We start from the raw sequence: 13325 nt of genomic DNA, 5'->3' as shown, positions 1-13325 counted from the left end.
CTTGTCATCTGCGACAACACAGATGGACCTAGAGAGGGTATTATACTAAGTGAAATAAATCAGACAGAGAAAGATAAATACCATATGATTTCACTTATACGTAGAATCTAAAAACCAAAACAAACAAACAAACAAACAAACAAAACAGAAACGGATTCATAAATACAGAGGACAAACTGGTGGTTGCCAGAGAGGTTGGGGGTGAGAGGATGGGCAAAATAGGTAAAGGAGATTAAGAGATATAAACTTCTAGTGATAAAACAAATAACTCACAAGGATGTAAAGTACAGCATAGGGAATATAGTCAATAATACGATAATAACTTTGTGTGGTGCCAGATGGTAACTACACTTATCATGGTGAGCATTTTATAGTGTATGTGATGGTCGAATCACTATGTCTTACACCTGAGACTAATATAATATTGTATGCTAAGTATACTTCAATTAAAAAATTAAAAAATACAACATATCCAATCACCACCTAATCTACCTAAAAAGGCTGATCTCTTATTTTATAAAAGGTATCTAGGGGCACCTGGGTGGTTGGGTCAGTTAAGCATCCGACTTCAGCTCAGGCCATGATCTCATGGCTTGTGAGTTCGAGCCCTGCGTCGGGCTCTGTGCTGACAGCTCAGAGTCTGGAGCCTGCTTCGTATTCTGTGTCTCCCTCCCTCTCTGCCCCTCCCCCACTCACACTTTGACTCTCTCTCTCTCTCTCTCTCAAAAATAAACATTCAAAAAATTAAAAATAAATAAAAAAGGTATCTAGGAATAGAGGGAACTCTCTGGCTCCAAGTTTTCTTTGCAGTTTCTAATATCTGAATAACTTACCACTGTGAAGTGCAATCATCCATGCCACCATCTTATGAAAGGTGAGGTTCCTGTCCAGTTGCCTTCGAATTCTTGTTGAGCAGCACTTTAGATTAAGGGGAAAAGAACAAAGTAGCAATTGTTAACAAGAAGGCTTTCCATGCGCCGGGCAGTAGATACAACTCACCTCATTTCATTATCACAACCACCCTAAAAACTATGTCATTCTACGCACTTGATAGACGAGAAAATGGAGGCTCAGATATTTGTAGTCATCTTCCCAAGGTCAATCCAGTAAGTAGCATACCTGAGAGGTTCCTGCAGTAACCACACATATACACAACCAGCTCAGCCCAAGAAGCCCGCGGTTTGCTGAGCAGCAAGCATTACGTCCCTACAACCAGTTTCTGCATATTTCACCTGGACCTGAAGGAGAAGAGCTCTGTCTGTCTTCTCCGTCATTTTTCCCTGCCCCCGAATGTACGTGAGCTCTCACGGTCCCACCCTGGGCTGTTAGCGAAGGTTCAGCCTCGTGAAGATATTAACCCGTAACTTCGGTGTTAGTCAGGTGACAGATTCAAGTGCCAGCTCTCCTGGTACTGGCAGGGTAATAGGATTCCTTCCAAGGGAAAAGGTGTATGTATTTCACGTGACCCTGAAAGTCTAATGGGGACACAGACGAGTGAACAGTTCTAGAACAAGTGAATAGTTGGAGAACAACATCTTTCTAAGACATATACTATTGGAGAAGAATAAGTTTTCCGCCTGCCTCTGTTGATAGAGACAATATCGAAAGGAGGTATCGTTAAACAGATAATAACAGCAAAAATGACAATAGCTAATATTTACAAAGAACTTGTGCAAAGAGCTGGTTTAAGTGTTTTCTATGCATTTTGACACTTTTCATTCTTACCTCAATCCTATCAGGGAGGTACCATTTTTTTATCACTATATACCAGATTAGGAGAAAAGGAGTAGAGAGGCTACCTTGTCTTGGGGCATATAGTTAATAAGTGGCAGAGCTGGGATTTAAATCAGAGTATCAGATTCCACTAGTATCAATATTCTGATATTTCATACCTTGTATGATTACCCTGGCATTAAAGATAGTATTTTGGTCAGTACTCTAGCGTAACTGATGCATGTTAGAAGATGTGGGTGTGAATCTTGATTCAGGTCAATGCCCAAAGTAGAAAAATAAACACCTTGCTTTATGGTGGAATCAAAGCTTTGTCCTCCTGGAAATTGGTCAAATGTTCGCTCTGGCTGCTTTGTTCTCAAGTCTAAACTGCCAGAGAGATACAGAGAGCATTTTAAGGAGAGCCGAGTGCCAAAGAAAATCTTAGGTATTCTAAGTATCTGGTTCTAAACATACTCAATTTATTCTAAAGATGTTTAATATTGGGTTTGCTTATTTTTAATAAAATGCTCTGATTTTATAGAAAAAAAATGTAGTTGTGTGGAAAATTGTACTTACTCCACTATCTCTCGATTAGCTACATCTACAGAGAGCATGGGAACACGAGAACTGATTCTTGAGCTTGCAGTGAGGAAAACACTGAGGATTCCAGAGAAAGGAACAAAGAATTTGGTTTTATTGAATGCTTTCTGTGAGCCAGGCAGTTTATGCATAATCATTACCTCACTCAGTGGCAACAAGGATCATTATTCTCGTTTTACAGATAAAAAAAACTAAAGCTAAGTCTCACACTGTCTGGGATCCAAGTCTATTTGTCTTTAACATTCATACCCTTTTCCACTAAGCCAATTGCAAAGTTATCGCCACTATTTTTCTATGTGTCTAAAAACCCAACACGAGAATTGTAAGTTTAAGTACTCAGCTGCAAGGTGATAACAGGAAACAAGGTCAGGGGAAGTGAGACTATCACTATCATATATCATATCGTACCATATCATATCATATCATATCATGTCATATATCACACATCATTTCATCATAGTCTCGCTGATCAGAGGACTCTAAGAGACTATGTAGAAAATGCCCCGGAGATTTTTTTTTCTTTTTTTACCTGAGGGATTACAAAGTTTCAGTATTCATCCAACAACTCCTATCCATCACTGGCTGAGGGCTAGTCCCAGGGCATCAACTCCCTGGCATTTCAGGCTTGCCCCAGGAGAGGGCTGAAAGAAAATTCCGAGGCAGAGAATGACTGGGGCTTGCAGAAGGCAGCTTCCCCTTGGGCTGTAGAACCACAAGTGTGGAGGGAATATTAGTGGAACACTAATTGTTGCTTGCCACAACAGCATCAGCTATGACCGAGAGTCCATCGGCAGAGCTGGGCAGTATCTCATAATAAGGGTTTCCTGTTGGAAATCACTTAGTTTACATTTCTGTTGGTGAAAAATTGTCCTTTGTTTCTTACATAGCCTCGTCGTCTTTTGTGTTTATTTCAAGTGCTGTATGTTGTTTTGCTACTTTGTCTTCTTTACAGTTTTATTTTACTCTTTTTTTAAAGAATTTTTTGATGCCTATTTACAGGGACCCTACTGGGTCAAGACGAGGTAAGGAAGGTGTACTCTCTCTTTTTTGTAATCTTTATTTTTTTGAGAGAGAGAGAGGAGGGGAGGGGCAGAGAGAGGGAGACAGAGGATCTGAAGCAGGCTCTGGGCTGACAGCAGAGAGCCTAATGCAGGGCCCAAAGTCATGAACCACAAGATCATGATCTGAGCCAAAGTCAGATGCCCAACCGACTGAGTCCCTCAGGTGCCCCTCTTTACAATTTTAAGGAAGTATATTTTTTTTCTGTTTCCCAATCGCTAGGTTCCTCCATAGTATCTTAAAGTCCCTGAGGTAGGCAGAATTCAAAGATGATCCCCAACGACATGATATAATCTCCTCCGTTTGAGCGCGAGTGGGAACTGACCTGTGAATATGATAGGGCGTCACTCCTACGAGTTTGTTTCCTTATATGGCAAAAGGAACTTTGCAAAGGTAAGTAAAGTCCCCAGTTGGCCTTATGAGAAAGATTATCCAGATGGGCCTGAACCAATCTCATGACCCTTTAAATCTGGGTCTAGGACACAGAGACCGAAGAATTCAGAGATTCGAGGCACAAGAAGTATTTGGTGCAATGTTGCCAGCTTGAACGTGGAGGGGGGCCACATAGCAAGGGATACAGGGACATTTAGGATCTGAGAGTAGCCCCTGAATGACTAGTCAGCAAGGAAACAAAAACCTCAGTCCCACAACTGCAAGGAACTGCATTTTGCCACCAAGAATGAGCTGGGAAGATTTTGACCCAGATTTTCTATTTGAGAAGTCAGCCCAGTAGGCACCTTGACTTCTACCTTGTGATATGCTGAGCGGAGAACCCAACCACCCGCAGGATGCTGACCTTCTCACCTGCAGAACTGTGAGCTAATAAATTGGGGTTGTGTGAACTCACTGAATTTGTAGACATTTGTCACATGGCAACAGATAATTACATAGCCCTTAATGGGGTGATGGCAGACAAATTGGAGTCCTAAGACTGAGACAATGGGAATTAGTGGGATCAGGAACCAGTACTTTTCAGAGAGCAAGTTTTGCCATCTGATATACCCATGAATAATACGCTCAGTTTCTAACTTCCTTGCATATGTATTTATCGGAGTTCTTTCCCCATAGATCTGTTCCATAGATTCACTGAGAAGTGCTTCACAAATATTTGAGGGTTTTCTTGTATCATCACTTAACTTTTCAGCGAGTAGGGTTGGCTCCCCAACTAGGGAGGAAGCTTCCTATATGCAGAGCAATCTATCATATACTGTAAAAAAAATCCCTTGGTAATTATTTGGTTCAATGAATTACATTCTCACTAGTCTAGAACCTAAGATGATTATTCTAAACCTATGGAGAGGTATTTACCCACATGTGTATACTTGCCATGCTGCTTGCTTTTCCTCTTCCTGACAAATTGTTTTGAAACGTTTGGGGGAAAATACCCTGGCTCTTGCATGCTGAATTGGGAGAAAAGGAAGGTAGTTTTGAAGTGGTCTCTAGAGTATCTCCATAGTTCTACCTCTATCATCATCAGTGTAGATCATGAAAACTCTGCAACCATAGATTCTGATGCCCCCTATCAGCTTGAAGCATCTATTAGAGAAAATGAAATTGAATGCCAGAATAATGGAGAGATGTGTTTGGGAAATAAAAGGTCCATTCAGTAATACTCTGACCTTAATAGGTAATTTTTGTAAAAAGCTAGTTAATAACGGGGCACCTGGGTGGCTCAATAGGTTAAGGGAAAGACTCTTGATTTCAGCTCAGGTCATGGTCTCATGGTTCATGGGACTGAGCCCTGCATTGGGTTCTGCGCTGACAGTGCAGAGCCTGCTTGGGATTCTCTCTCTCTCCCTCTCTCTCTGCCCGTCCCCCACTAGTGCTGTCCCTGACTCTCTCAAAATAAATACATAAACTTAAAAATTTTTTTTTCATTTAAAAAGCTAGTTAATATGAAACATGTACATCTCATGAAAAGGAAAAACAGGGGCCATTAGTCACTAATCAGCCAGGAGGAAGGGGTCTCAAGGCAGCGGTTGGTGGGGTGGGAAGGAAGGGTTTTGCTGCCTGTGGCTGCCCAGGGCCTTTTCGTTCCTCCTCGTCCCACAGATACTATTCTTATCCTTTTGAGTCACTCCTGAATTATTGCCAGCCACCTCCTAATTACCCAAGCTGCCATCATGTCTCGCGGCTTCCTCACTGAACTACCTCTTGGCCTTTTGCCATTGACTTCTAAAGGGAAGTCTCTCTGTTACTGTCACCTAGAGCCTCGCCCGGTCTCACAAAGCTAACATTCAAGTGTAAGGGAGATCACTGAGCCATCTCAACCGATTTCTATGCTCCATTTAAACTTTAAGAGAAAAAAAAAATGTTTACATGAGAAATGGAACTAAGAAGAAGTACATGTTTAATGGGGTATAACAGGAGTTTCTGTAACGTGACCACTACAGATCCGTAAATGTTCTATTTTAGGTACACCTGGTCTCACCACACATGCCATGAACTCGGGTCACCTAAATTAGATGTTCATGTGAAATTTGGGAGAAATTACAAAAGCCTGCCTTCGATCTACAGAACTCAGGCAAAGGAGCTGACAGTAATGTCCAGTAGGATGGTGGCAATAGCGTATGTAATAAATAAGAACATCACTGTTTATAACTTTGAAATCACATGTTTATTCTCTGTCTCTTTCATAAAACCCTAAGCTCCTTGAGCTCATGGCCCATTCATATCTGACGCTTTACTCACCATGTGTCCCCAGTGCTTAGAATATAGCTGGCACTTAACAAATATTTGTTGACTGACAACTCAGCAGTTGACAGGCACAGTCAATTAATATATACTTTTAGAATGTGATGTTCATTCTTACGTTTGCCTTGTCTCACCTGCTTTTCAGGCAAAAAGAAAAAAAAAACCTATGAGACAGGAAGTCCAAGAGGCTTTCCTAAACCATATGGTTAGAGATAGAGCCACATTGAAGGCCTCTGACTCTCAGACTATATACGGTTACAGGTAAGAGCTCACTCTCTCACCTTCCTTTCTCTTTGTGATCTTAAGAGTAGGACTCCCATCCATTTATTTTTTAAAAAAAAACTTTAAAGATTTATTTATTTTTGAAAGACAGAGAGACAGAGCACGAGCTGGGGGCGAGGGGCAGAGAGAGAGGGAGACACAGAATCTGAAACAGGCTGCAGGCTCTGAGCTGTCAGCACAGAGCCTGACACAGGGCTCAGACTCGTGAACCGCGAGATCATGACCTGAGCCGAAGTCTGCCTCTTAACTGACTGAGCCACCCAGGTGCCCCAACTCCCATCCATTTAGAATTTAGTTTTTCATGGCAAGCTTGGATTACTAAGGCTTCTTTGGGGAGTTCTGCAAGCTGAGCTCCATCCTTCCCCATTTCCCACAACAAAGCAGGCTAAGAGTCTTTATCTTTATCTTCCCTGGGGTGGGCCAATACTGGGGCTTTATTTCTCCAAATAATTAGAAGGATTATAAAGCAGAGTTTGACTCATGAAGACCACTAGAAACTGAATGAAAGTTCTGTGACTGTGTAGTTTGCATAATGCATAATGCCCTACTAACAAATCCTTGAAGCTACAACATCCTTGCCATTTCTAGGCTATTCAGTATGTCCCAAATTCATGAATACGATAGAATTTTTAAAGACCATAACACTGCAACAAGACAGTTTTGAGTTTAGGTGGCACATGGGAAGGTGAGTGGGCTCCGGGGGCACAATGAGCTGAGTTTGAATTCCAACATTCCCATTTAATTTCATCCCCGTATCACTGGCTTGACATGCAGATTTTGTGAGGTGAGCTCCAGGAAGACTCAGGAAGTGGCAGCTATTCGGATTTCCAACACTGATCACATTGAACACACTCATTTCATACGAGTCAGAAAAGAAGTTTCACTTGCAAAGTTCACATTTCAGGTTGGGAAACCCAGAAGGAGGGACACTCCTCACCTTTAAAAGAATGTTCCTTGCTGCTAATTTTTAAAAAATGTATTCTCTTGGGGCACCTGGGTGGCTCAGTCAGTTAAGCATCCAACTCTTGATTTTGGCTCAGGTCACGATCTCATGGTTCAGTTCGTGAAACTGAGTCCCTCTTTGGGCTCTGCGCATACAGCGTGGAGCCTGCTTGGGATTCTCTCTCCCTGTCTTTCTGCCCCTCCTCCAACTCTCTCTCTCTCTCTCTCTCTCTCTCTGTCTTCCTCTCAAAAATAAAATAAACTTAAAAAAATATTCTCTTACATGTAGATCTCTCTGATTAGCACAGCTTCTCTGCAATTTGAAGAGCAGCCTTAATCACCCTTGTCTTTAAAGACCTTCATGAACATCTTCCCTCCTGGAGCACAAGAAGCCTAACTGCAGCCACTATGACATGTGTTGTTCATGGGTCATGGCTGTTCAGTGGCCCTGCAATTTGGGCTTGTGAGGTAACAAGGATTTCTTAATGGGCCTTCCTGGTGAAAACCTTGCCTGTTTCTCAGGGTTTACTTCCTCTAAATAGAAAGTATTCAAACGGGACTAAGAGGAAGGCTACAAAAATGAATCGTGCCTTCCTAAAAAACAAAAAGCTACAGTATAGGAGCTTCATTTAGCCAATGTTCACTGGGTACCTACAATATACCAAGCACTGTACTTTACGGGTGGCTCATTGATACAACTTGAAATCAAATGGAATTTGACCTCTGTGATTACAAATATTATTTAGAAACCCTTGTAATCAGGGGCGCTGGGGTGGCTCAGGCGATTGAGCATCCGACTTCAGCTCAGGTCATGACCCTGCGGTTCATGGGTTTGAGCCCCACATTGGGCTCTGTGCTGACAGCTTGGAGCCTGGAGCCTGCTTTGGATGCTGTGTCTCCCTCTCTCTCTGCCCGTCCCCTGCTCGTGTTCTGTCTCTCTCTTTCCCTTTCTCTCAAAATAAATAAACACTTAAAAAAACAAAGAAACCCTTGTAATCAGTGTCTACTGTTAGTTGTGTCCCTCTCATCTCATATTTGTAAATCAAATAGCAAATTTAGTAATACTGGGGAAAAAAAGGCAGAGTTCAAGGCAAATTCTACTTGTTATTGACAGTTTAGATCACTTTCCTTCCTCTGAATATTCCGTGATTGGTGAATTAAGTATTAACTTCTCAGCCATTCATTTAACGTCCTAGTTTACCAGCAAAGCTCCAGGTCTCCTCTCTCCAGCCTTACCTCAGACACCTGCTCTTTACAATCCCTACATCCCCATCAAAGTGGATTGCTTCCTGGTCTCTTCTATAAATTATCTCTACCTAATAGATTTTTTAAAGCTGGTTAACATAAAACGCATACATTTTATTAAGAAGAAAAACAGAGGCTATTAGTTACTAATGATCCAGTAGAATAGGTCCCACCAAGACGTCAATCCCTAAATGTTCCAAAGCTACACTCTTTGGTGTGGCCAGGAATGGCCGATAAATCCAAAGAGAAGCCACATGTCATGCTTATATGGGGCTTTCAAGAATATAATTTCCTCACTATTTTCTGTGCTTTGGAGCATTCCATTTTATCCATGTAGGATGTCTTTCTGTCTCATTTACATTTCCTAGTGGCTTATTTTAGCCCTATATGCCCATATTTGTTGCCATTTTTACTAAGACGATATTCTTCATTCCCTGCCCCACCTGATGTAATCCCCCCTTCTTTGATTCCCCATAGCCCCTTATTTCTAATGTTTTGGGGGACCCATATATTTTGCTTTGTATCATATTTATTTGAGTACGTAGATCTAAGTACATTCGAAGCTCCTTCTAAGCTCCTTGTTTCTCGTCTTTGTATAATACTAACAATAAGAAATTCACATACCATTTTAGAGGTTACAAAGTTTCTTCTTACATAATCGTTTCTTTCTTCTAGTACAGTACATCTAGGGGCTCACCACTTTGTTGGAGTGACAGTTAGAAAAAAAAAAAAAGCCCTGAGCATTTAGAAAGCTCTGAACCCCTCAGTTCCATGGACCTGACACCTCTTAGTCACCCGCTTTGCCCTCCTCACTCATTGATTCCATCTGCTATCCACGAAGAGATTTTCTCTGACTTAAATATTTTGAAAAACATGCCACTGTAAGAGTATTTCCCAAATCCCATGTCAGCCTCATAAAGCCCATAATATGTTATGTATGTCTGGTGTGTGTGTGTGTGTGTATGTGTGTGCGCGCACGTGCACAAGTGTTTTATTGCTCTCCTTGAGGTGTAGGTTGGTTGGGTGTTCGTTTTTTTTTTTTAATGTCTATTCCGAGTTAAATGGCTGTCCCAGGGAGCTCCATCCACAATGAATATACAAGTAAAATGGAAAATCAGGCATGGCTTGGCTCATGCATATTGCAGAGAGGTTGGAATCCTCACAAACCATTAGTTGGCTTTCCTTCAAACTTCAAACTTCAATGTTGTACATGTTTGCTCTTACCGCACTGGAGCCCCTGAGGAAGGAGAGCAGATTTCGACAGACTGGCAGCAGAATCAGCATGCAGTTGAAATTCAGGCAGGCTGCAGGGGCCCTGGCCAATGGCAGCGCAGCCTGGAAGGTGCAGGAGAGGGAATGGGGTAAGACATCAAGTCATCTGAGGAGGAAGCTCCTCAAGAGCTAAGAGTTTACCTTCAGGGCCGAGTGGGATCCTTTGTTTTCATCTGGCCCTCGTCTCCCACCCCAACGTTTTACTCTGAACATTTTCAAACATAAAGAGAATCTGAAATGATTTCACCATGAATACCTGTTGGCCCAACTCCCAGATTCCACTATCACATATCTATCCATCCATCTTCCTATCCCTCTATCTAGCCATCAACACATCTTGCTTTTGATGCATTTCAGAGTACGTTGCAGACATCACTTCACTTTCCCCTACGTACTTAAGCATGTGTATCATTATAGAAACTGGGGCTTTCTAAAGAAAGTTTTCTTCGCACTGAGACTCATTTAGGCAGTAACTCAGGTTGGTACAGTGTAATGCTTTGGCATTATAATTGTTCTTTATAATGCCTTAAGAACTTGCCTATTTTGGAGAGGGAAGAAAAGGGAAATCCTCCTTCTCAGTATCAACGTGAATAAGCTAACAATAGTTACACTGGTGTCGTATAATCGTGTATTACAATTATTTTCACAAACGATATATAATACATATTATAATTAGGATGAAGTGATGAATTCATGGTTTCAGCATGACGTAAGAAATGATATCCTGTGGGGGCGGCTGGGATTGTAATTATTTTCATTTGTCATGAAGAAGAGCCCTGGCAGGTCAAGGAAATCGAGAATGCCAATGGACCCACAGAAAGTTGGGGGCCTTCACTCTGCCGGCCTAGGCAGTGAAAGTGAAACCTTGGCCAAGCTCCACAAAGGCTCCATCTGTAGGGAGAGGCTTATTTCCTGAAGACAATTTTACAGCATGGTACCGGGAGCGTGCAGGTGGCAGGAATCAGATGATTTAAAGAATATGGGAGGTCCCACTTGTCCCGCCCATGTCACCCTTGGGTCGCTCTCTCCAACCTGGCCTGCCACGCCAGAATTGGTATTAGAGTTCTTCGTTAAGCGAAACAGTGGCACAGCAGTCCTTGGGAGGGGAGGGATGCCATGGGGATTCTCTGACCCACTTTTTGTTCGTCCCACGCTGGAAGACCTAAAGCCTCTTGCCCAGGTGGTTGCAATGGAAGGGGCGATGGGGACGGTGCTGCTCGGGTTGGTCAGAACATTTATTCAAAGTGTTGAAAGGAATATGAACCAGGATCTTTGATTAGAAATGTGAGCCGGTCAATACTGCACGAGACGGGACTTATACTTACCCCAAGAAGTCTCTGAGTGTAAAGATATTTATCTCCTAACGCATACACTCTGTAGTACCAGACAAAGAGGAAGACGTTCATCCCCAGCCATATCAGCTGCACAAAGAGAAAGAGTTACATGAAGATTCCACATTTCAATGGGTAGATTTCACATAAGATGGGTGTCAGGCCAGGGCCAAGACTTTCCCAAGTCTAGCCTTTAACAAAGGTGGTTAGAAAGCTCGGTGTAGCCAGCTGAAAGCCAGCTCTTTAGTACAACAGTGCCGCTACGCTTTGTAATTGACCTTTCCACCTTGTCTTGTTCCCCATGATTGTTTTACTACTGGCCAGTATGCCAGGTTCTTATCAACCTATTTCCCCTCTGTTCTTCTGCCTCCTCTTTTCTTCTTAGCCTTAGACAGATAGATAGCGGCAGGTGAGTCTTCTCAAAGAAGAAGGGAAAGGAATATGTTACTGTGCTATCCCAGCACTGGTAAAACATCGTGTTCTCTTCTCACGGGTGCCTCCCTCCCCCCCACGGTATCCCAACCCCCAGCTAGTGGGAGTCGAATCAGCTAAAATGTGGAGACTTTAATTCTGTTTGGTAGGTTTTGCCAAACTTTTGAAAGAGGAGATATTCAGTATCGAAGAGGGGGTGAGGGGCATGGGATTTTTTTTTTTTCAAAGAGGGTGGAACATGAGGGTATTATGCTAAGTGAAATAAGTCAGTCAGAGAAAGACAGGTATCGTATGACTTCACTCAGATGTGGAATTCGAGAAACACAACACATGACCATAGGGGAAGGAAAGGAAAACATAAGATAAAAACAGAGAGGATGGCAAATCATAAGAGACCCTTAAATACAGAGAATAAACTGAGGGTTGCTGGACAGGGTGGTAGGTGAGGGGAATAAATGGGTGACAGGCATTAAGGAGGGCATTTTGGGGGATGAAAAGGGAAAGAAAAAGAGACCCTTCGACATTCTGACTGCTCATTTCATCCCAAGAACTGACGACATGGTAACACTGCCCAGTCCTCTACCTTCAGCTCTATTAGTGATCTTTTCTTACCTGTGCTTTGACACTATTAAATGTCCATAGGTGCTTGACAACAATCTCTCTTTAAGAAGAAGGTTCTAAAACCATTTCTCCATTACCTAACCTTGTCATTCTTATTCTTGCTTTCCAAGCTGTGTCTTTGCTTTCAGGTGTATGAGTGTGTAATTTAGAAGGAGGTTATCTCCTGGGGAAAACTCTGGTAGGAACGAAAAGTATAAATATGAACTTGGTTTCTATAGGAGTAATCTGTTCTTAAAATGGTGGTAAGAAATCAAGTTAACAGCTCCGAGTCCTCAGAAGAATTCTATATTGCATTAGAACGTTGGTTTGGCACCATTGTTTATGACATAATTTTTCTTGTTTTTACTTTATTTATGCCACTAATTCCTCTCTGTGTGTACAACTCAAAGACTCAGTATTTACTTCACAAAACATTTTTTCAAAAATTCCACTCACAGGTGTTCTTTTTAACATCTGTATAATACTTTCATGGGCTATTTGGAAAGGCTATTTATAAATCACATTTCTGTCTTCCCAGTGGCTCATGATGGCTTTGCCGAGACTGCCATCTTAAAATGATAGTTGATCATTGTTATGCTAAAAAACTAAAGAGATTAACATGCTTATTTGAAAATTAGCGATATCATCACTTACAAAAATTGTTTCTCAAGATGGATCATATCGATTTATATATATATTTCATATATCCACTGTATATAGGAGTCTAGTTATTTCAATTGCTTTCCCTTGAATTTTTATAAACCTTGCAACGAGCTCAAGTTTACATCAGAGAGAAAAAGTTACTTTTTAAAAAAAAGAAGGTTGAGAACTTTAATTATTTTTGGTTTAATTACTGAAGCAAAGGCCAATTTTCCATACATGAGCCAGCCTAGTACCTGTTATTTGGAAAATGGTGTAAAATTACGATTGCCGATTTTTAAGTGGCATCAACACATACAAAGTAGAGAACTTTACCTCTGAGTAAACATCAATAAACAACTTAGACTCGGAGATCATTAGCATGAAATGTCTTCTACTCCCTCAGTGAAATGCTGGCTAATTTAGCACTCCCAAAGACTCAAGAAATAAAGTAGGTGAAGTGAGTCCCCAGATACATTCTTCCCATTAATAAGTTTGGAAGAATTCATTCAGTCC

At 41.7% G+C, this 13325-nt stretch overlaps 1 protein-coding gene across 1 annotated transcript in view; it reads right to left on the bottom strand.

Moving 5' to 3' along the window:
* The window catches only part of CYBB (cytochrome b-245 beta chain), a 32983-nt gene that overhangs the window by 19375 nt on the left and 283 nt on the right, over nt 1-13325 (bottom strand). The window contains exons 2-4 of the mRNA XM_077765193.1: nt 11133-11228; nt 9760-9870; nt 834-918 (exon numbers count right to left, since the gene is read on the bottom strand). Of these exons, the coding sequence (XP_077621319.1) occupies nt 834-918; nt 9760-9870; nt 11133-11228 (292 nt within the window). The remainder of the gene's footprint in view (nt 1-833; nt 919-9759; nt 9871-11132; nt 11229-13325) is intronic.

This window comes from Crocuta crocuta, unplaced genomic scaffold (genome assembly GCF_008692635.1).
Source record: "Crocuta crocuta isolate KB4526 unplaced genomic scaffold, BGI_CrCroc_1.0 scaffold301, whole genome shotgun sequence".
NCBI classification, from domain to species: Eukaryota; Metazoa; Chordata; class Mammalia; order Carnivora; family Hyaenidae; genus Crocuta; species Crocuta crocuta.
This window is presented reverse-complemented; position numbering and strand designations above follow the sequence as displayed.